Genomic DNA, 21,079 nt, shown 5'->3' on the forward strand with positions numbered 1-21,079 from the left:
ATCAGAATTTCATGTATTCAAGCTATATATGTGAAAATAAGAGTTTTCCACATAAAATCCTTTCTAACATTTTTTTCTGCTGTTCCCACTTTCACTGTTGCTCCTTGGGTTTCTTTTGTGTAGGAAACTTGGAAAAAAAAGTGCCTTCAAAAGATTTTTATTTTTTTTTCACATTTATTTGTCACCAAAGGGTTGTCTTTAGTAAGTAAGGCTTGTTAGTATTGGCTATGATAATATGTATAAGAAGCAAGTAGTATCTGCAAAAGAAATATTAGTAATTTTGCCCTTAATGGAAACATAGCCCAGAGAAAATATGCCATTTTTTGAAAAAGGCAGTACATACAGGATTTCCTTTATGGTGTACAGTGACTATTCATCTTAACAGACTTTTATAAATTATAGGAAGTGATTGAATGTTACCTGATGAATGGAGTGGTTGCTTGTCTGATAGGAAGTTCTTACGTTACACGTGCATAATGGAATCATGTCTAATTTTCTGCAATTTATAGTTTACAACCCTTGCCAAGTGCCATCAGAACATAATGGAAGTAAAACTGTACCCTGAAAAAAAAAGGGAAACTAATATTATGCAGCATTTGTGGTACTGTATGTTCATTTTGATGAGATTCCTCAGGTATCCTGTTCAAGCTCGACAAAGGAAGTTAAGCAAAGTCTTTGTCCTTCTGTTGGCTCCAGTTGAAAGACTTTATCAAGTTCTAGGTATGGGGCAAGAGTCTGTTAAAAATGATCCCCCCATCTCTGTGTGTATTGTATTCCCATAAAAGAAATTCTTTTTGAGATAACATTTTATGCTAATCATAAATTATTGCTTTCCCCAATAAAAAGGAACTTTTTATTCAATGTGTAAGCCTTTAAAACAAGATAAAATAAAATGTATTGTGACTTTTCTTGTCAGTAGAGCTTTGCAATAGAGACAGAATTGGAAATTCCCCTTTGAAAATATATTTCTTCATTGGGAGTTTCTAATTCTATTCTTATAAATACAGTGAATACATCATTCTGTTGACTGCATGGTAGATAAAATTAAAAATTTGGGTTGTTGCAATTTTTTGCCTGAGGTATTTTAAATATATATTTTTTAAATGACCCATGTCTGTTTGTATCCCTAGGATTCAATATTTGAAAAAGTGAATCTGTCTTTTCTCTTAATAACAACGACATGTTCTACATATAACAAAAAGAAGCAATGAAGAAAAATAACCCCCAAATTCTATAAATGGCGCCATATATTGCGTGCGCTAATTTGGTCGCATGGCCAAATTGCACGCACAACTTAATTGATTAACAAGCCAATCAGTTCTGATAATTGGTAATGAGCTTTACCGCAGGTTGAAAAGCACTACTGCGGGCATGATCAGGGGTCCCATGGTAGTTTAAGGATCGGCACACGCTATGCATGTCTGGGGTGGAGAGTAGGCGTATTCTAAGCTAAGTGGTTAGCACAGTTACATCACCACGTGCAGCTATATCACCACACACTAACCGATTAGTGTGTGTGGTTTGCACCTGAGCCCTTACTGCCTAGAAAATTGGTGTCTGTTAGTGCTCACGTGGTAATGGCCATATCGTAATGGAGAAATTAGCTCTTAGCCATTAATAAGAATAAGCAGTGCATTTTTTTCTAGCGAAAAAGGTGCCGGTACTCAAATGCCAGGTCACCCTTCAGGGGTGGGGTGATCACTGAGGGGCCCACCCCACAATAGCCAGGCCCCCTACAACCAGTCACAGAATCTATGGCAAGGCAGAATTGGTGTGTACAGCCTGATCTCTTTCATTAAAACCTGAGGATCGTGGATCAATTTTAGCAGACAATGGAAAAGGTGCCAGTACTCAACACCCCCTCAAAAAAGACCTAAGAATAAGGGAAATGGGGCCGTTTTACTGCCATACTAAAAGTAGCCTCAGCTCATGGGAAACACCCATGCTGGGGATAGCGCTGGCCAGTTGTTAGCGCTTCATAGTAAAAGAGCTCCTAATTTTATGGCCACATTAGAAATGGGCTTAGCATGTGGAAAAGACCCCCATTAGGATACACTAAGCCCATTTACTGGTGCAGCTAAATAATGCCCCCCCCCCTTTTACAAAGCCGCCCTAGTGGCTGCTGGTGTGGTAATGCCAACACAGCCCATTGCATCGTGCAGCATGTAGTGGCTCTTTGTCCCTCCTTAATGTATGCTGCTTCTGTTGCATTGACCGAGTGGACCTGTACTGCCTTGCCTTCAAAGAGGCTTTGGGACAACCTTCACCTGGGTCTCCCCATGTCCATAGGTGGAGTTAAGCAAAAGGGGTCCTGTCTGTGCAGGGCATCTGCCCCTCTACACAGTGGAGCAATAGCCTAATGGTTAGTACAGTGGGCTTTGATCCTGGTGACCTGGGTTCAATTTCCATTTGTAGCTCCTTGGCAAATCACTTAACCCTCCATTGCCCCAAGTACAAAACTTGTAGAAAGTACCTGCATGCAATGTGTATAGCACTATATACATCTAGTAGCACTATAGAAATGATGATCAGTAGTAAATTTAAATGTTTGATGGCTTGGGAATCCCAGGATCTTTTTCTGAAACACCTACCTTGTGTCCTATCCTCCAGGAGGCACAGCTTAGGTTCTCCAAGTCTTTAATCATATATAGGACATCCTCAGACAAAAGCTGCCCTTAAAAGGGCAAGTTTTTGATGCCTCATCTGCTGACCAGCATCATAGCCTAACTGGATTTGATCATACTGAGCATCTACAAGATATGCTGCTGCTGATTCCAACATGAGTCCTTGAGAGAATCTTTTGACCTTAGCCTGCTAAAACCAATGTAGCAAAGCCTGGGCAACATAGTCCTCACAAATAGCCAAGTGGAGGGAAAACCCTGCTTCCTGAGTGATTTGTATAAAAAGGGTCTCCCGTCTTCTGTCATAGAAGTCCTGAGGGATACCTTCCCTTCTGCAGTAATGGTCATTCTCTTTTTTTCTATAGGCAGATGATTGAGTTTAACAAGGGCCTTTGTTTTTCAGAATCTTGCATCTGGCATCTGCCAGGCTTCTTAGATCATATCATTGACTACCTGGTAAAACAGAAATGATTTTGCTGGTCTAGATATGCCAGCTATAATGGGATCTCCTTCAAGTGCTTCAACAACTTTAGTATGTTTATCATCTGATAAGATCAGGGACCTTTTTTTTTTTCCTGAAGAGGTTAACCACTGAGGCGTATTTGACTTCCTCCATCCAGGCATGAGATCTCATTGCTCAATGTTGGTGTCTGGCGCCTTCTTAGTGACGAGTAAGCCAGAATTGGAGAGATTGGGGATAAATGCTGAGCCCATCTCATTATCTTGGGTCTCTTGCCCAACTGAAGCTGATTCCAGCTGGTGCACCAACATAGTGGATAGAGCAAGAATTTTCTCCATATACTCCAGCCAAAGGGAGGACCTGAAGTTTACCAACAAGAAAAGCTTTTTCTGTATGAATGATATATCTATCTTAAAAATAAACCTTGCTCATGGGTAAAGAGTGATCTCAAGGGTCCTTTTAATAAGGTGCGCTGAAAAATGGCCTGCGGTAATGTAGATGTCTGTTTTGGACGTGCGCAGAATCATTTTTCAGTGCACCTGCAAAAAAATGCCTTCTTTAAAGTTTTGCCGAAAATGGACATGCGGCAAAATGAAAATTGCTGCTTGTCCATTTTGGGTCTGAGACCTTACTGCCAGCCATTGACTTAGCGGTAAAGTCTCATGCGGTAACCGGGCGGTAATGACCTATGCATACCAAATGCTATGTGTGCCAGAAAATAAAGAATATTTTTTGGGCGCGCATAGCGGACGTGTGCCAAAAATGAAATTAACGCAAAGGCCACATGGTAGCCATGCGGTAACTCCATTTTGGGCGCACGTAGACGCTTATGCGGTTTAGTAAAAGGGCCCCTCAATGATTTCTGTACCCACCATTTTTAATAGCTTGAAGAGATGGACATTCCAAGAAAGGCTTTTCCTTTATACATTCCATGTGTAAACCAAGAATGCTCAAATATATACCAGACACTTATTCATATTTTCCAAGTAGTTAGCTTGAGCAGAGCTATAAAGTGTCCTTAATTTTGCATTTGTATTCATTTAATCTGACCACAAAGAGAGAGTAATCTCTCTATAAAAACCGATGTTTTAAAAGAACAGGAGGGGTGAATATTTATAATAATCTTTCTGATTTGTGAAAAATAAAGAGAAAATTTTAAACTAACCGCTGAGTCTTGCTCTTGAGTAACACTGCTATACAAACAACTAGCAAGATAGAATCCTCTGAGCGTTATTTTGGAAGAAAAAAAATTCAGAAACTCTGTATTCACTTTAACAAGCTTGTGAATCACAGACTGTCATAGATCCCCCTCAATACTTTTTCTCGGAGACTATGATACAGGTTCCTCATTAGTCTAAAAAAACCTCCAAAGTGACCATGTAGAGCTGTATTATTCTAATACTCTATCATGTCAAAATATTACAAGGTAAAATACACCTATCTGAGCTGTGGCGTTATCCGGAGGGACTGCTCGACAGAAAGCTTCTGTTTCCCCAAAAAAATGCTTCATCGGGAGCTGAGCCCTCAATCGCCCATAAAGCCCTTGGTGTGGCCCTTGGGGTTGCTGAAGATTTTGTACAGCCACACCAAGGGCTTTATGGGCGATTGAGGGCCCAGCTCCCGATGAAGCATTTTTGGGGGGAAACAGAAGCTTTCTGTCGAGCAGTCCCTCCGGATAACAGCCCAGATAGGTGTATTTTACCTTGTAATATTTTGACATGATAGAGTATTAGAATGCTGCTGTGACTAGCTATTTATTTTGCTCCCTGCAAATTTAAAAAATTCACTTTATATAAAACAAACAAACAAAACAAAGCAACTGATGTTTCCTATGTTGGATTACTGTAATGTCCCTTATGTGATTCAGGTAGTATAAAATGCTGGCTGGTCATTGTTGCTATGATCATATTACTCTTGTTTTAAAGCAACTTCACTGGTTGCCTACAGGCTATAGGTCTTGATTCAGGTTGCTGTCTATTGTTTACAGAATTTTGAGAGGTTGTGAATACAAGTATTTATATATATAGGGATGTCGTATGTAATTGCAAGAAATTGGCTTGTTTTGTTTATGTTGATTCACATTTGCTAAACTGCTTTTGCTAACTTGAAGATCAAAGCAGTTTACAATCTGAAAAATACAAAACAAATTAGGAATAACGGAACTACAAAACTTAGACAGGAAAGTATAAATTACATCCATAAAAAACTAAAACCTAAAAATGGCAGACAGAGCAGAGTAAAATAAAGAGGTAGGGAGAAGAAAAAGGTATTAACCCAGTAGTATGGAATTGCAATCAACCTAGGGAAGGAAGGAGGAAATGCAAATGAAACAGTCAGGTTTTTAAAGCAGATTTAAAGCTTTTAACAGACAACTCAGCTCGAATAGAAAGTGGCAAAGAATTCCATAAAGCAGGAGCAGCAAAGAAGAAAGCCCAACGCCTGGTAGAGTCCAGGTGAGCCTATTTCAAAGATGATAGTCATTCAAAGAATGACATGAATGGGCTGGGGAATATGGGACTGTAAGAGATGATAAGTATAGAGGGAGCCCTATCTTAAGTGACTTGAAAGTAAGTATAAGAGATTAAAATATTATATGTTGTTCATCTGGGAGCCAGTGGAGATCCTTAAGCAAAGGGGAGCTTGTATATGTTCTACTATGGTACAGCATAATAGTGTCAGGAACAGGAATTTTAACTGAAGGATAAGTAAATGGCCTACAGTCAAATTTTTAGAGGAGAAGTTGGAGGAAGGAGTCAGGGTTGAATTTGAAAATGGGACCATGTTCACTGTGAATGATAAAAGTGATTGAGAAACCTAGAAATGCTTGTTCTTCCAAATCCTACATCATACCTTGTAAATATATTGGAAGAATTCTCTGATTTTTCCTGATCCTAAGTTGTGGATCAAGGCTATGTTAACCTCAGTTGCTTCTGGTGTTCAGGTATTTGTTTCCAATTTCTACTATCTCCTCGGCTGGGCCACAAAGCTGTTCAAACCTTGAATGATTTAAGGTTTTGGACAAAAAGGTTGAAATCTGTTGGGAGGACAGCTGGATAGAGACTTGATGATAGCTCATGTGAAATGTTGTCGTTGTAACCTAAGCCTAGAGCTTGCCCGTTTTTGCATTTGGCCATGATTCAGTAAGTGAATCTTTTAGGATGCGTATGTAATATTAGATTGAGCTTTGCCGTAATTGGTCTCTGGGGGTGTATTTGTCCTTTTACATTAGTCAATATAATTGATTTTGGTTTTGTACACTGCCAAATTTCTGATCTTTATAAGATTGGTCAGCTGTTGCGTGGTATGGCTATGGACATAAATCATTTAATTTTGCAATAAGGAAGCCTGAACATAGCTCTGGAATGAGGTACGAGCACCATACTTTGTCATAGAACATAAATGTCTTTTATGTTATTTTTATAGTGAAAGTTACTTAGAAGGCTTTTGAACTCATATTGCAGGGGTCATTTTTCTAACAGTGTGTCCAAATTCAAATTAATGTTTGCTATTTGCTGCAGGGCCCATTTTATGCAATGGCAAATAACGCACATTAATAGCATTAGTGTACACTGTTAACCAATGACCTAGACCCTGTATACATATAGGGGGGATTCTATACATGGCACCTAAAACATCTGGGTCCCAAAAAACAACAAGACAAACGATCTGCAAATTCCAACGTGGAAAACAAAACAGCAGATCAATATAACATCCAAAGATTTTATTAATGATACCAGAATAATGCCCGACACAGGCCTTGCTTCGCCCAAAAGGGCTGTGTCGGGGGCTAAAATGGAAATCTTCCAATCCACAATTCCAGGAATAACATGTATAGAATGTTTGTACGTTTGGGAAGCTTGCCAGGTGTCCTTGGCCTGGATTGGCCGCTGTCGTGGACAGGATGCTGGGCTCGATGGACCCTTGGTCTTTTCCCAGTGTGGCATTACTTAATTGTAATGTTCATACAAGAAAAAACCAGCCCATCCGTGTTAGTAGCAGAGGCTTCATATGATTAGACACATTATTGGTCTTTTCGGATGGGCTATTTTTTTCTTGTATGAACATTACATGGTCTTTTCGGATGGGCTGGTTTTTTCTTGTATGAATATTACAGTTGTTCCTATTGGAAGATTTCCATTTTAGCCCCTGACGCAGCCCTTTTGGGCGAAACACGGCCTGTGTCGGGCATTATTCTGGTATCATTAATAAAATCTTTGGATGTTATATTAATCTGCTGTTTTGTTTTCCACCTAAAAAATCTGTGCAGAAAACATTTCTGCCTAAGCGTATCCTATATGTATCAAAATGGTAGATGAAACAATGTGGGGTCTAATTTGTTGAGATCTAATTTTGTAATTCCTGCAAAATTAGATCTCAACAAATTAGACCCCACATTGTTTCATCTACCATTTTGATACATATACTATTAGTAAGACGTAGATTGAAGTTGCACGGATTTAAGCGTATCCTATAAGCAGTTCCTAGATTTAGACACAGTATATAGAATACGCTTAGTTGACACCCCTAGTGCCTAAATCTATGCGTCTTCATTTACACCAATGAAAACATGGTGTAAATCCCGGCGGGTAGATTTAGGCGCAGAGGGCCATATTCTATAACAACATTTTGGAACACCCAGGAAATGCACATTTCCCCCGACTGAAACGCGCCCCTTTTTGACTGCACGCATTAAAATTTATACGCTGTGCATTACAGAATATAGCAATTTAAGAGCGTAAATTTTAATTATTGTCAATTAGTGCTTATTATTGCTTGTTAAGTGCTGTTAATAATGCCGATTGGCTTGTTAAGCCAATCAAGTTACACACGTTGTTATAGAATACGCTTGCATTTCAGCACACACATTGCTAGGCACACTCTATAGAATCTGTGGGATAGTGTTGTAATGATGTAATTGTTCTTGGACAGTGAGTGAGTACAACCTATGTGTAGGACTAGATTCAGTAAATGGTGTCCAGATTTGGGTTCTGAAAAAAAAATGCGTGCTGAGCGCTATTTAAAGAGCGCTGCGAGTTGGACGCCATTTATATAATAGCATAGAGCGCTGGGATCCGTGCCCATTTGAGGATTTGTACCAACGGAAAACTGATGTAAAAGCCTCTGAGCGCATCTTTAGTGAACGCCTGTGACCCTCCCATGCTCCTCCAATGGCCACACCCCCTTTTCATTTGCATGCTAAAAGATTTACGCATTCATCTTTTATATAATAGCACTTAGCAAGATGCATGGGTAAATCCAAATTGTTGCAAATTAATGCCAATAATTGATTATTAGTGCCTAATTATTGTTGCTAATTGGTTTGTTAATTAAATTGCATGTGTAAATTGGGCACACACCCAAATTTGCGCTTACAATTTTAAGTGTCATATATAGAATCCAGGAGGTAATGTGTACTGGTTCTCTCTCTCTCTCTCTTTCTCTCTAGATATATGTATATATATGTGGTGTGTGTGTGTGTAAAAGTGTATATGTATATATATATAATGGGATTTATTAACCACCTTTATGAAGAGTTCACCCAAGGCAGTAAGGCAGTGTACAGTAGGTACAGTTTAACATCAGACTTACAATTTAGTTAACAACATAACAACAGTAAAGTGAACAAGTATAAACATAAATACAGTGAAAGAGGAAATCTTGAAAACATAAGATTGAAACCTAATAATAAGACTGCCCAGAAACAGGATCAAAAATATACACATTTAACAGCACTGAAATTCAAATAACAGAGATATAATACGATGCAAGCATAATAGTGATGGAACATCTAATAAGCACAAAATTAGAACATTCAAATTATGTTGATATAATACTAATACTAATGCTTTTCTAGAATACGTCTTACCATATAGCTGAGGGGCCAAGTATATACAGATGGGGACAAGATGGGTGGTGCAGAGTCAGTTGGGATAAATAAATGGCCGGCTAAACTAAAGGTAAGTTCTTTATATATATAGGGCCATGTTTTTCTAAGCCACGCTAGCGTTTTTAGCGTGCACTAAAATTACCATGTGCTAAACGCTGGAGTTGCCCATATGTTCCTGTGGGTGACTTAGGGCTCCTTTTACTAAGTAGTGGTAGGCCCAACGCGGGCTTACCGCTCGTTATACAAGAAGTATTGCCAGGCTACCGCAGCAGCCCGGCAGTACTTCCCACCCGTAGCGCGCCATCTTTTCTGGCACGGCAAAAATTTATTTATTTATTTTTGTAGCGCTGGAGTGTACCCAGTGGTAATCAGGCAGTGCTGTGCGCTGCCTGGTTACTGCCTGGTTAACATGGAAGCCCTTACCGCCACCTCAATGGGTAGCGGTATGGGCTCTCCCCGAAATGGCCGCGCGGCCATTTCCTGCAGGGATGGTGAGACTTCCCTTTTACCAGCTTCAGTAAAAGGGGGCCTCGGTGCGTGTTGATGCCAACTCCGGCCCCCTTTTGCCGTAGCTTTGTAAAAGGGGCCCTTAGTGTTTAGCGCATGCTAATCAGCGTGCGCTAAAAATGCTAATGCGCCCTTAGCTCTGCTTAGTAAACAGGGCCCATAGTCCCACATATATGACACGGTATTAATGTTTCTTAAAATAAACAGTCCAGAGATTGAAAGGCATATTCAAATCTATTCTTCATGTTTAGATTGTTAAGCAACGTTTGCAAATACTGTACCCAAAACTAATTTAGCTAATGCTGTCCTTGATAGCAAGCCAGTAGATGTTTGTGCTAAAGACTATTTGATAATCTTGAGGACAGGCATGAAATATGTTCCAAATCGAAGGAATTAAACTAAATAAGTATTTCTGTGGTTTACTTTACCTTCTTATAGAGATCACCCACTTTGTGTTTTGATCCAGATATGATATGGCAGGTAAGTTACGGTTTGCATTTAGAAAAATGTTTGTGTGTATGTTTTTATATACCATAAAATTCTCGGGTTGCTAGAACTGAACAAGCTCTTTTCCCTGTCTTCTCTTGAAATGCTACACTTGTTTGTGCATGTAAAAACAATTTGATGCTTTATAAATAAAACAATGACTAACATTACTAACTTTAACTTTGAACCTGAAGGTTGGGATACAGTGCCACAGCTCTGTGCACCTTACAGATGTGGCTAAAACAAAACAAAAATTTTAAAAAAAATTGCATGACTTGTTAAAAATCAGCTTAACTTTCCTGGGTTAACAGTAATGGATTAATATCATAATTATCTTACTGTTTTGCTATTTTGATTATTCATTAGTAACTTTTATTAATAACCTAGTAATATCTACTGTATCACTGAGTACTTGATGGCTGTTCTCGCCTACCTTTAATCATGCTTCCCATCTAGGGTTACCATATGGCTCCAGAAAAAGGAGGACGGATTGAGCCAGCCGGGTTTTACTTCCATTGCTTTCAATGGAAAGCAATTGCGCCAGCCGGGTTTTACTTCCATTGCTTTCAATGGAAAGCAATGGAAGTAAAACCCGGCTGGCTCAATCCGTCCTCCTTTTTCTGGAGCCATATGGTAACCCTATTCCCATCACTTGTAGCTAACCAAGTCACATCTTTACTTCCCTCAGTTACTTTCTATGTTCTCTGTCCCAATTCTAATCAATTCTTGAATGTGACGCAGTTTCTACTCGGCTTATATATATATATATATATATATATATATATATATATTTATATTTTGCCAACTGGAAATACCCTAGTCATTACAGTGCCTGCCACTGTAAAGTGACCATGTAGGGTTCTGTACATGCTTATGGTCAGCTGCACTAATGAACAGCAGCTCTGTTGCAAAACTATTTTATCTGGGACTGACGCTGACTTCCCTGTGAATTTTATTGGGTGCCTGCAGTGTTTAGAGGCCAGCTCCTTAAAGGGCCCTTTTACTAAGTTGCGAGAGGGCTAAGGTGCGGGTAGTGTGTGCCAAATCGCCACTACTGCCGGGCTAGCCCGTGTGCCTGGCGATAATTCTCAGTTTGGTGTGTGCCGATCCCTGCGGTAGAAAACAATTTTTTATTTTCTACCACGGGGGGGGGGGGGGGGTGTTCCCAGTAGTAATCAGCAGTTGGCACACGCTGCATGGTTACCACACAGGTAGCACATGAGCCCTTACCACTAGGTCAGTGAGTGGCGGTAAAGGCTCAGGCCATAAATAGGCACACGCTAGTTTTAATTTCAGCGCATGCCCACTTCCAGGCCCATTAAATAAAACCCCTTTTTCCCAGCCACAGTAAAAAAAATGGTCCAGTGTGTACCTACACTACTGCGGGCCGCTTTTTTTACCGCGGCTTAGTAAATGGACCCCTAAGTGTGTCCGTGGATTCTGAGTCACCTTGTCCTTTTTATTTCCATTCTCCTCACATATACCTTTCGTAGTATTGGTTTTTCAAAGTGGTGACCTCTCTAGCACAATATTGATGTCCCTTTGCCTTATTGGGACCTTGAACCTCTCCTGTCCTTCCTATGCCCATTGTTGCCTGATCCCTACATAATATCTGCTTATCCATCACCAGCACTTCCTTTCCCTGTTTTGCAAATGCTATTTCCCGTTTATCAGCAACTCAGGGGCCCTTTTACAAAGGCACCCTGAAAAATGGCCTGCGGTAGCATAGATGCGTGTTTTGGACGCACGCAGAATCATTTTTCAGCGCACCTGTAAAAAAAATGCCTTTTAAGAATTTTTGCCGAAAATGGACGTCCGTCAAAATGAAAAGTGCCGTGCATCCATTTTGGGTCTGAGACCTTACCGCCAGCCATTGCCCTAGTGGTAAAATCTCATACAGTAACCGGATGGTAATGACCTATGCGTGCCAAATGCTACTTGGTGCATGTAGCTGACGTGTAAAAAATATTTTTTGGGCACACATAGCGGATGCACGCTAAAAATGAAATTACTGCATGAGCCACAGGGTAGCTGTGCGGTAACTCCATTTTTGTGCATGTTGGGTGCGCATAGATGCTTACGCGGATTAGTAAAAGGACCCCTCAGTCACTAACCTTTTTTTCCAATGTTTTTGCTCATCTTATGATGCCATTCCTTTATATTCTTCTGGCAGAAGCTGTGGAGGGGCATAATCGAACGGGGCGCCCAGGTTTTCCTGAGGGCGTCCTCACAGAACGTCCCTGCGAAGGGGCGGGGAAACCCGTATTATCGAAACAAGATGGGCGGTCATCTTTCGTTTTGATAATATGGTCTGGGACACCCAAATCTCAACATTTAGTTCGACCTTAGAGATGGTCGACATAAATGTTGAGATGGTTGACCTTAGAGATGGTCGTCCCCGGTTTTCTGCCATAATGGAAACTGAGGACACCCATCTCAAAAACGACCAAATCCAAGTCATTTGGTCATGGGAGGAGCCAACATTCGTAGTGCACTGGTCCCCCTGACATGCCAGGACACCAACCGGGCACCCTAGGGGGCACTGCAGTGGACTAACTGATGCACTAACTGAATGGAAAAAGGCATGCAGTGGTCACTAACCACCTCCCACCCCGAAAAAAAACAGCTTAAAAAACTTTTATCTTTTTAGAGTATGGGTGAAGGACGTCCTTCGCTGTGCCTCTGTCCCTATGATGGCAGTTTAGAAAATGTGGATGTTTCTGTGAGAAGGATGTCTATACCTTTGCTATGCCTCTGACACCCTCTTTATTTATTTGGATTTTGGATCACAAGTAGTAGCAGTGGGATTTGAACCAGCCACCTCTGGATTGCAAGACCAGTGCTCTAACCACTAGACCACTCCCTTGAAATGTGGCTGTCCCTGTGGTGGGGGCAGTTGAGGACGTCCACAATGTTTGAAAGAAGGACATCCACACCTTTGTTATTGCTCCGGTGATATACACATACCTCCCCCCCCAGGGACGGCCAAATTTTGAGTGGAGTGGAAGAGTGGCCTAGTGGTTAGGGAAAGGGAAGTGGGACTTGATATACTGCCTTTCTGTGGTATTTTGCAACTATATTCAAAGCGGTGTACATATATTCAGGTACTTATTTTGTACCTGGGGCAATGGAGGGTTAAGTGACTTGCCCACAGTTACAAGGAGCTGCAGTGGGAATCAAACCCAGTTCCCCAGCATCAAAGTCCGCTTCACTAAGCGCTAGGCTACTCTTCCACTTGCAAGCCAGAGGTGGCTGGTTCAAATCCCACAGCTGCTACTTGTGATCCAAAATCCAAATAAATAAAGGAGGTGTCAGAGGCATAGCAAAGGCATGGACATCCTTCTCTCAGAAACATCCACATTTTGGACGTCGTCAACTGCCATTGCAGGGACGGAGGCATAGCGAAGGACGTCCTTCACCCATACTCTACAAAAAAAAGACGAAAGTTTTTAAAGTTGTTTTTTTCAGGGTGGGAGGTGGTTAGTGACCACTGGGGGAGTCAGGGGAGGTCATCCCTGACTCCCTGCGGTGGTCATTTGGTCATTTAGGGCACATTGTTTTTGCTTGGTCATAAAAAAAAGGACCAAGTCGGCCAAGTGTTTGTCAGGGACGCCCTTCTGTTTTCCATTATCGCTTGAGGACACCCATCTGTTAGGCACGCCCCAGTCCCACCTTTGCTACGCCTCCAACACGCCCCTGGGAACTTTGGTCATCCCTGCGATGTGAAGCAGTTGGGGATGCCCAAAATCGGTTTTCGATTATGTTGATTTGGGCAACCCTGAGAGAAGGACGCCCATCTCCCGATTTGTGTCGAAAGATGGGCACCCTTCTCTTTCGAAAATAAGCCTGATAGTGTTCACATTGATATATGCAGCTAACCCAGTAACCCCCTCTTTTTGTTTGCTTTATCTACCTGTGATGCACTATGGGGCTCATTTTCAAAAGAGAAAATCATCCATAAAGTGTCATAAAGCACCATTTGGACGGATTTCGTCTCAAAACATCCTAGTCAGTACTTTCAAAACCTATTTTGCAGAATCACAAGGGGGCATGTCGGGGGCGTTTCAAATGTGGGATTAGGGGGGGCTTAGGGCCTGTCTAACACTTGGACATTATACAGCCATAATGTAACAAAACAAAAATGTGTGGAGCAAAAACTTAAAAGTTTTGGTCTACACCTGTTTTTTGTAATGAATAAAACACAAAAATGTGCCCTAAATGACCAGATGATCCCCCCCCCTTATTTCTCCAGTGGTCACTGATCCCCTCCCACCCCCAAAACATGTGAATAAAAATATTACTCACCAGCCTCCTCGAATATTATAGCCAGGTCCATTAAAGCAGCATGCAGGTCCCCGGAGTAGTGTAGTGGTGGGTGCAGTGCACTGTAGAGGTGGACCCAGGCCCATACCTCCCCTACCTGTTACACATGGTAGAAACTGAGAGCCCTCCAAAACTCACCAGAAACCCACTGTACCCACATATAAGTGCCCCCTTCACCCATAAATGCTATTGTAGTAGTGTACAGTTGGGGGTAGTGGGTTTTGGAGGGCTCAGCAGACAAGATAAGGGAGCAACAGTGAGATTTGTACCTGGGAGCATTTATAAGAAATCTACAGCAGTGCCCCCTAGAGCTCCATTGCTCTCCTGGGATGTCTGGGGAACCAGTCTGCTAAACATTCTGGCCCCTCCTACATCCCAATGGATTGATTTTCTATGTTTTTCACTTGTGCGTTGTTCTTTCGAAAATGGCCTGAAAAGATAAACGCACAGAGCACAAAACCTTGTTACAAATGGTATTTTCGGAAAAAAGATAGATGTGTTGCTTTTTTGAAAATGACCACATTTATTATTCAGATTTGGGACATTTAGCGCAAATCGCCCAAAGTCCAACTTAGACATCATATCGAAAATGCCTCTTTTCTCTCCTTATTTATAAAACCTTATCCCTAAGCTAATACTTACCTTATCCCCAAACTAAAACTTTGCATTTTTTGATTTTGTTTCCTATTTTGCTGGCTGTCCTTTGGTTCTATGTTGTTTTATCCTTTTTAGTCAAGATGTTGAAAAGAACCTCATGGTCTGAAAAACATTTTGACTACTTCTTTACTGACTTTCAGCTGTTGACCCCTTTATCTAACTCTGCCACCTCGTTTTCGCTTGGACCAATTCAGTCCATACCTTTTGCTATACTTTGAGATAATCCCTTGTACTCCAGTGAACTTCAGACCCAGAAATGCAGGAAGTTGAATTGTGAAAACTAGTGGCACGTTCCTTACTTCAGTATTCACTATAGAAGGAATGACAATTTTACAAGATTTTAAAGCAATGCTCCAAGGAACTTGAAATCTAAATAATATGCATGCCTTGTTTCTAATGTTTCTAACCAGCATCCCAAGCATGCCTTTTTTTACCATTCAAACTACTGTCAGTATATCCATGTGTGTGGTTGATTTTCCACCAAAATGTGAAAACATTGCAACGTATGCACAGGTAACAAAGATTTGACGTAAAACAGATGTCCACTCATTCTTTTTTCCCTGAATAATCTTGTAATCTGAACAAAAATGTTAAAAACCTGTTATTTCAATTGTGAAGACAATCACCTCTTTTTGCTTTCCAGCCTTTCCTTTATCATCACTGACCTCACCACTTTTTTCACCTCTCAGCTGCTGATGCAATCATCCCTTTTCCTTTTTTTACATTTCATGATTGCCACAAAAAATATTTTAGAGCAAGTCTTTATCCTGTGAGACAGAAGTGACCTGGACATTTGGTACAGTATGTCCCTTGCTATCTCTCTACCTTCATTCTACACTCTCTGTGACTTTTATCACCTCGCAGTCCTGATGTACTTCAGGTACTAGGCAAGTATGTCAGTATTGCTCCTGTTGCATTCATTATCATTCTGTACTTTTACCGAAGGATTTATTCTTAACTCAGTTTTTCTTTGCTCTGTGATCTTATCTGCAGATTAGCTTCCATTGCATTCCTTTACCAGATACTAATTTATTTCTTTAGTCCCTTCCTATGATGCCTTGTCCTACTGGTTATGTTTCCGTCAACTGTTCATCTCCCAGACAAAAGATGATCATCGTTTCTTGGCTGTCATGTTTGATTCCTATGCCTTCAGTCTAGGGTTCTTCTTGAGCAATGAACTTTGCAATGGGCTCCAAGTCTCAGATATATAAATTTATGTTTTATCAATCCTTTCGTATTTAGTACGTTTCAAGACTAATACTTCTCTGACTTAAACTGTCATGCAGTACTTATCCTCTTTCATTTTCTCCCCTCCTCCCTCAGCAAAAGGTATGTCAAGTTGGGATGAATATATATATTTTATATATGCTTCTCTGGATTGCCTCTATTTTTGAACAAAAAATACTAAGCAAAATTACTCTTAATTTGTTCCCTTGGTTCAACTCTTTCAGAGCCCCCAGTATGTGTTGTTAGTTCCTTTGGATGTTTTTTCAGTTAATTCAGTCTAAATTTCTGAAATACTATTTTTTTTTTAATGTATCCTAGGCGCTCATTTTTGAAAGAGAAAAACATCTAAAAAGTGGCATAAAGCAGCATTTGGATGTTTTTTCACAAAAATGTCCAAATAGATATTTTCAAAACCTGTTTTTCAGAGGTTTTTCATGCTGTTCATCTGCAGTGCATCCAAATCTCAAGGGGACGTGTTGGGGCGTGTTGAGGGTGGGTGTGGTGGTGGATGCAGTGCACTGTAGACAGGTGGACCCAGGCCCATACGTCCTCCTAGCTGTTACAGTTGTGGTGGAAACTGTGAGCCCTCCAAAACTCACCAGAAACCAACTGTACCCACATATTTTACTGCCCCATTAAAAAGAGGCCTTTTTACCCACCACAGTAAAAAATGGCCCAGTGCACGCTAATTTCATGCACCCAAAACTAGCGTAGGCCACTTTTTAGTACGGCTTACTAAAAGGGCCCCTTGAACTTCTAATGAGGTTTCATTTACAGTATTCATACGAGAAGTGAAAATAAAATCAAGCATATGAGGCTAGATTCAATAAATGGCGCCGAAAGATAGGCGCTGGGTTGCCTTGCGCTAAGCTAGAATTCTGTAAATGGTTCTGTGCAGCAAGTGTCTTTTATAGAATACTAGCTGTCCTGACTGATGAGTGTGAGCCCTTGGGTCCCCCAGGAGAGCGTAAGGAATGGCTCAATGTTCCCCCAAAGGACAGCCGAGCACCCTGAGACTTCACCCGAGGCGACCACCGTGCACCAGGGGTTGAGCCCCCAGCTGCAGGTGGCCAACGGGACTTCTGGAACCGCGGGGGTGGACGGACTGATCAGACACCAGGGGACTAGCCTCCCAACCCCGGCAGGGGAGAGGAGCAGGCAAGGTGAGCAGCGTGGTCCAGGGACAGGCAAGAGGTCAAGGAGGGCAGCGAGTAGAATAGTCCAGGGACAGGCAGGAGGTCAAAACAGGCGACAAGCAAAGTAGTCCAGGAATCACCACTAGGCTGGAGCCTCATGAAACAGAAGCCGAAGCAATATGCCTGCAGGAAGCTATGCCTTAAATACTACCAGTGATCAGCAAGCGAGCCTCAGCTGACAGGGGTGGAGACTTCGGATGATCTCCCTCGAGGAACCCTTTGGAGTGGTTCAAGGCCGGTCTTCAGGCGGAGCCTTGGTTCCAACCACCCAATCAGGGTCCTCCAGGGCGGGGTCTTGGTTCCCGCGTTCACTAGGCGGAAGAGACGCTGGCTCCAGGTTCCCGGCGCCATCTTCCCTGCCGGAGCAAGCGTGGATTCCATAGCCGGCGATGGAGAACTGGAAGTCACAGTAGGCCGGTCTTCGGCCGCAGTCTCGGCAGCGGCCAGCCCTCGCTCTTGGCCGGTATCGCCTCGAGACCGGAATGGCCGGCCATCAGGGCGAGGAGCAGGCGCATCGCCTGGCGACGGGGTCAAGGCCGGCCATGGCCGCGGGCCGGCCTCTAGGTGAGCACAGACGGAGTTAGCGAGGGATGTGACCCTAGCTTAGCGTCATTTCCCCACAGATTCTGTATAGTGCGCTAAGAATTGTGTGCCGAAATCGGCGCAGATTCTGTAACACTGCGTGCAACTTAATTGGCTTAACAAGATAATGAGCGCTGATATCAGCGCTTAACAAGCAATAATGAGCACTAGTTGGCACCGATTAGAATTTAGGGGCACAACTCACCAAGCGTATTCTGTAACGATGTGTGCCAAACTTTTTAATGCGTGCAGGCAAAAAGGGACATGGTAATAGGTGGGGAAATGGGTGTTTTTGGGCGTTCTGAAATTTAGGTGCCTAGTTAGACTATGGCCCAGTGTGCCTAAATCTATGTGCCGGGATTTATGCCGTGATTTACTTGATGTAAATAGATGCTCGCACATTTAGGTGGTGAAATATCAACTAAGCGTTTTCTATAATCAGCGTTTAAATCTAGGTGTTGATTATAGAATATGCTTAGTTGGCACTGATTTCAGTGCTGATTTTTTAGATGCCATATATCGAATCTCCTCCTTCATGTCTAACTTTGGGCACCAGCACTTACGCCTGCCAAAGGCTGGTACAAATGCTGGTGCCCAACTCAAGGCAGTTGTGTGAAAATGCAGGTATTCTTTAACATCATGCCTAAATCCTAGGAACACCCTTGACCCACCCATGCCCCTCCCATGGCCATGCTCCTTGGACTTGTGTGCTATATAATTTAGACATGCATGTATTAGAATAGGAGGGCAGATACATAAGAACATAAGAGTAACCATACTGGGTCAGACCAATGGTCCATCTAGCCCAGTATCCTGTTTTCCAAACAGTGGCCAAGCCAGGTCACAAGTACCTGGCAGAAACTCAAATTGTGACAACACTCCATACTACAAATCCCAGGGCAAGCAGTTGCTTTCCATGTCTGTCTCAATAGCAGACTATGGACTTTAACTCCAGGAATTTGTCTAAACCTTTCTTTAACCCGGCAAAGAGTTCCAGAGCTTAACTATTTGTTGAGTGAAAAAAAATATTTACTCTTATTTGTTTTAAAAATATTTCCATGTAAGTTCCTTGAGTGTCCCCTAGTCTAAGTAAAAAATTGATTTACTTCTACTCGTTCTACAACCTCAGTATTTTGTAGACGTCAATCATATCTCCCTTCATCCGTCTCTTTTCCAAGCTGAAGAGCCCTAACCTCCTTAGCCTTTCCTCATACGAGAGGAGTTCCATCCCCTTTATCCACATGTAATGCCTAATTATTGACAGTTAAGTGCTTGTAAACCCCAATAATTAATTGTTAGCACCTGATTGACTAAGGAGGTCTTTAACAATGTGTTGGTAAGCCCAATGGGGGCTTACCGAACACTAAATCGGGACTACCACCGGTCCACTGTGGCTGCTGGTGGTAGTTCCACCCCGAGCACGCACTATTTCCAGGGGATAAGCCCCCAGTGATAAAAAAAGAAAAGGTTCCTAGTGCTGGAAATGGTGTGTGGCAGAAACTGGAACTACTGCCAGGCCTCCTGAGTGAGCCCGGTGGTAGGGCTGATTTGCTTCACGCCATTGGCGCGGTAGCCATGCGGCTTGCTACTGCCCTGGTACAAAATAATAAAATTAATCTGTCTGCAACTAAAAGAATTAAATAGTACCAGTCAGCCACAGCTTGTCAGAGGGCTGGAACTGCAGTCGAGCTGGTGCTAATGATGATCAGCTCAGCAGCGATCAGGACGGTACGCGATAATGGCTTTGAAAATGATCTACAAAAATAAAAGCCTGATTAAAAAAGGAAAAGGGCCTGAACCAGCTGTGAGATCCTAGGACAAGTTTGGGAATCTCTGGTGTACAGAATATGTACAATATGAAAAAAATACTTATTCCCTTCAGCGAGTCACCGAGTCTCATATATGCTGGATAATGGTTTCCTGTTGTTCTGCTTGACAATGCACTGCTGCTTTCAGTGATTGCCTATATGCCAGATTTTTTCTTAAGCTATGAAATTATATTCATTGCTTTTATTTTATGTTTCAATGGTGCCTCTTTACGAAGGCGCGTAGACGCCATGACATGGCCAATGTGTGTCAGTTTGGAACTACTGCCAGGCTACCTCGTGCCCCTGGAGGTAATTCCATTTTTTATGTGTGTCCGATACGCGCGGCAGAAAATATTTTTTTATTTTCTACCACGTGGCACTAACTAGGCAGTAATTGGCAGTGTATGCGCACTGATGATTACCGCCCGGGTAACGTGTGAGACCTTACCGCTAAGTCAATGGGTGGCGGTAAAGTCTCAGGCCAAACATGGACGTGCACCAATTTTTATTTTGTTGCACGTCCATTTTCAGCCAAAAAAGTCCTTTTTTTGCAGTTACGCTGAAAAATGGACCTGCGTGTGTCCAATACATGCGCCCACAACAGCACAGACCATTTTCAGCGCACTTTTAGTTAAAGGACCCCAATGTTTTTTTTATTGATGACAGAGAAAAAAAATTCATACAACAGTAATGTTTAACAAACAATAAAATATCAATACCCATACCATAACAGACAAGAAAAAGCTCCATCATCAATTATTTTTAACTTTTTATCCCCAGCCCTACCAATAAAATTGTAACAAACGAGCAAACACGGAAAAGCTATGAACTTAAAAGTTCCCAATTGTAATTCCTCCTGTCCCTTTCCAACTCCCCACCTCAAACACATTTGTGTCATGTGCGTTTTGAACAGTTTTTTTGGTCTAATTAATCTATAATCTTCACTTTCCGTTTGATGTTTGCAGTTTAATTAAAGGCCCTTTTACTAACCTGTGATAAACACTAATGCAGGCTTACTGCAGGTTAAAATGTACTACTGTGGGATGCACTTAGGCATCCCACGATAGTTTTTGAATTGGCATGCTGGGGCGTGTTTGGGGGCGGAGAGTGGGCGTAGCTATGCTAATCAGTTTGTGCATGGGCATTGCTGAGTAGTAACTGATTAGCACAGGATTAGCGTGTGAGCCCTTACTGCCTATAAAATAGGTGACAGTAAAGACTCACGTGTTAGTGGCCATGTGGTAAAGGGGAAAATTAGTGCATGGTGATTTTTGGAAAAATAGAAAATGCTGCCTTTTACCAGCTGTGCTCAAAGTGGCCTCAGC

At 41.9% G+C, this 21,079-nt stretch overlaps 1 protein-coding gene across 1 annotated transcript in view; it reads left to right on the forward strand.

Annotated features, from left to right (window-relative positions):
* ERC2 (ELKS/RAB6-interacting/CAST family member 2) overlaps positions 1–21,079 on the forward strand; it is a 692,745-nt gene that overhangs the window by 120,397 nt on the left and 551,269 nt on the right. Inside the window, 1 exon segment of the mRNA XM_030206769.1 lies at positions 9,914–9,955. Within this exon segment, the coding sequence (XP_030062629.1) occupies positions 9,914–9,955 (42 nt within the window).

The sequence above is a fragment of the Microcaecilia unicolor genome, chromosome 6 (genome assembly GCF_901765095.1).
Source record: "Microcaecilia unicolor chromosome 6, aMicUni1.1, whole genome shotgun sequence".
Classification (NCBI taxonomy): Eukaryota; Metazoa; Chordata; class Amphibia; order Gymnophiona; family Siphonopidae; genus Microcaecilia; species Microcaecilia unicolor.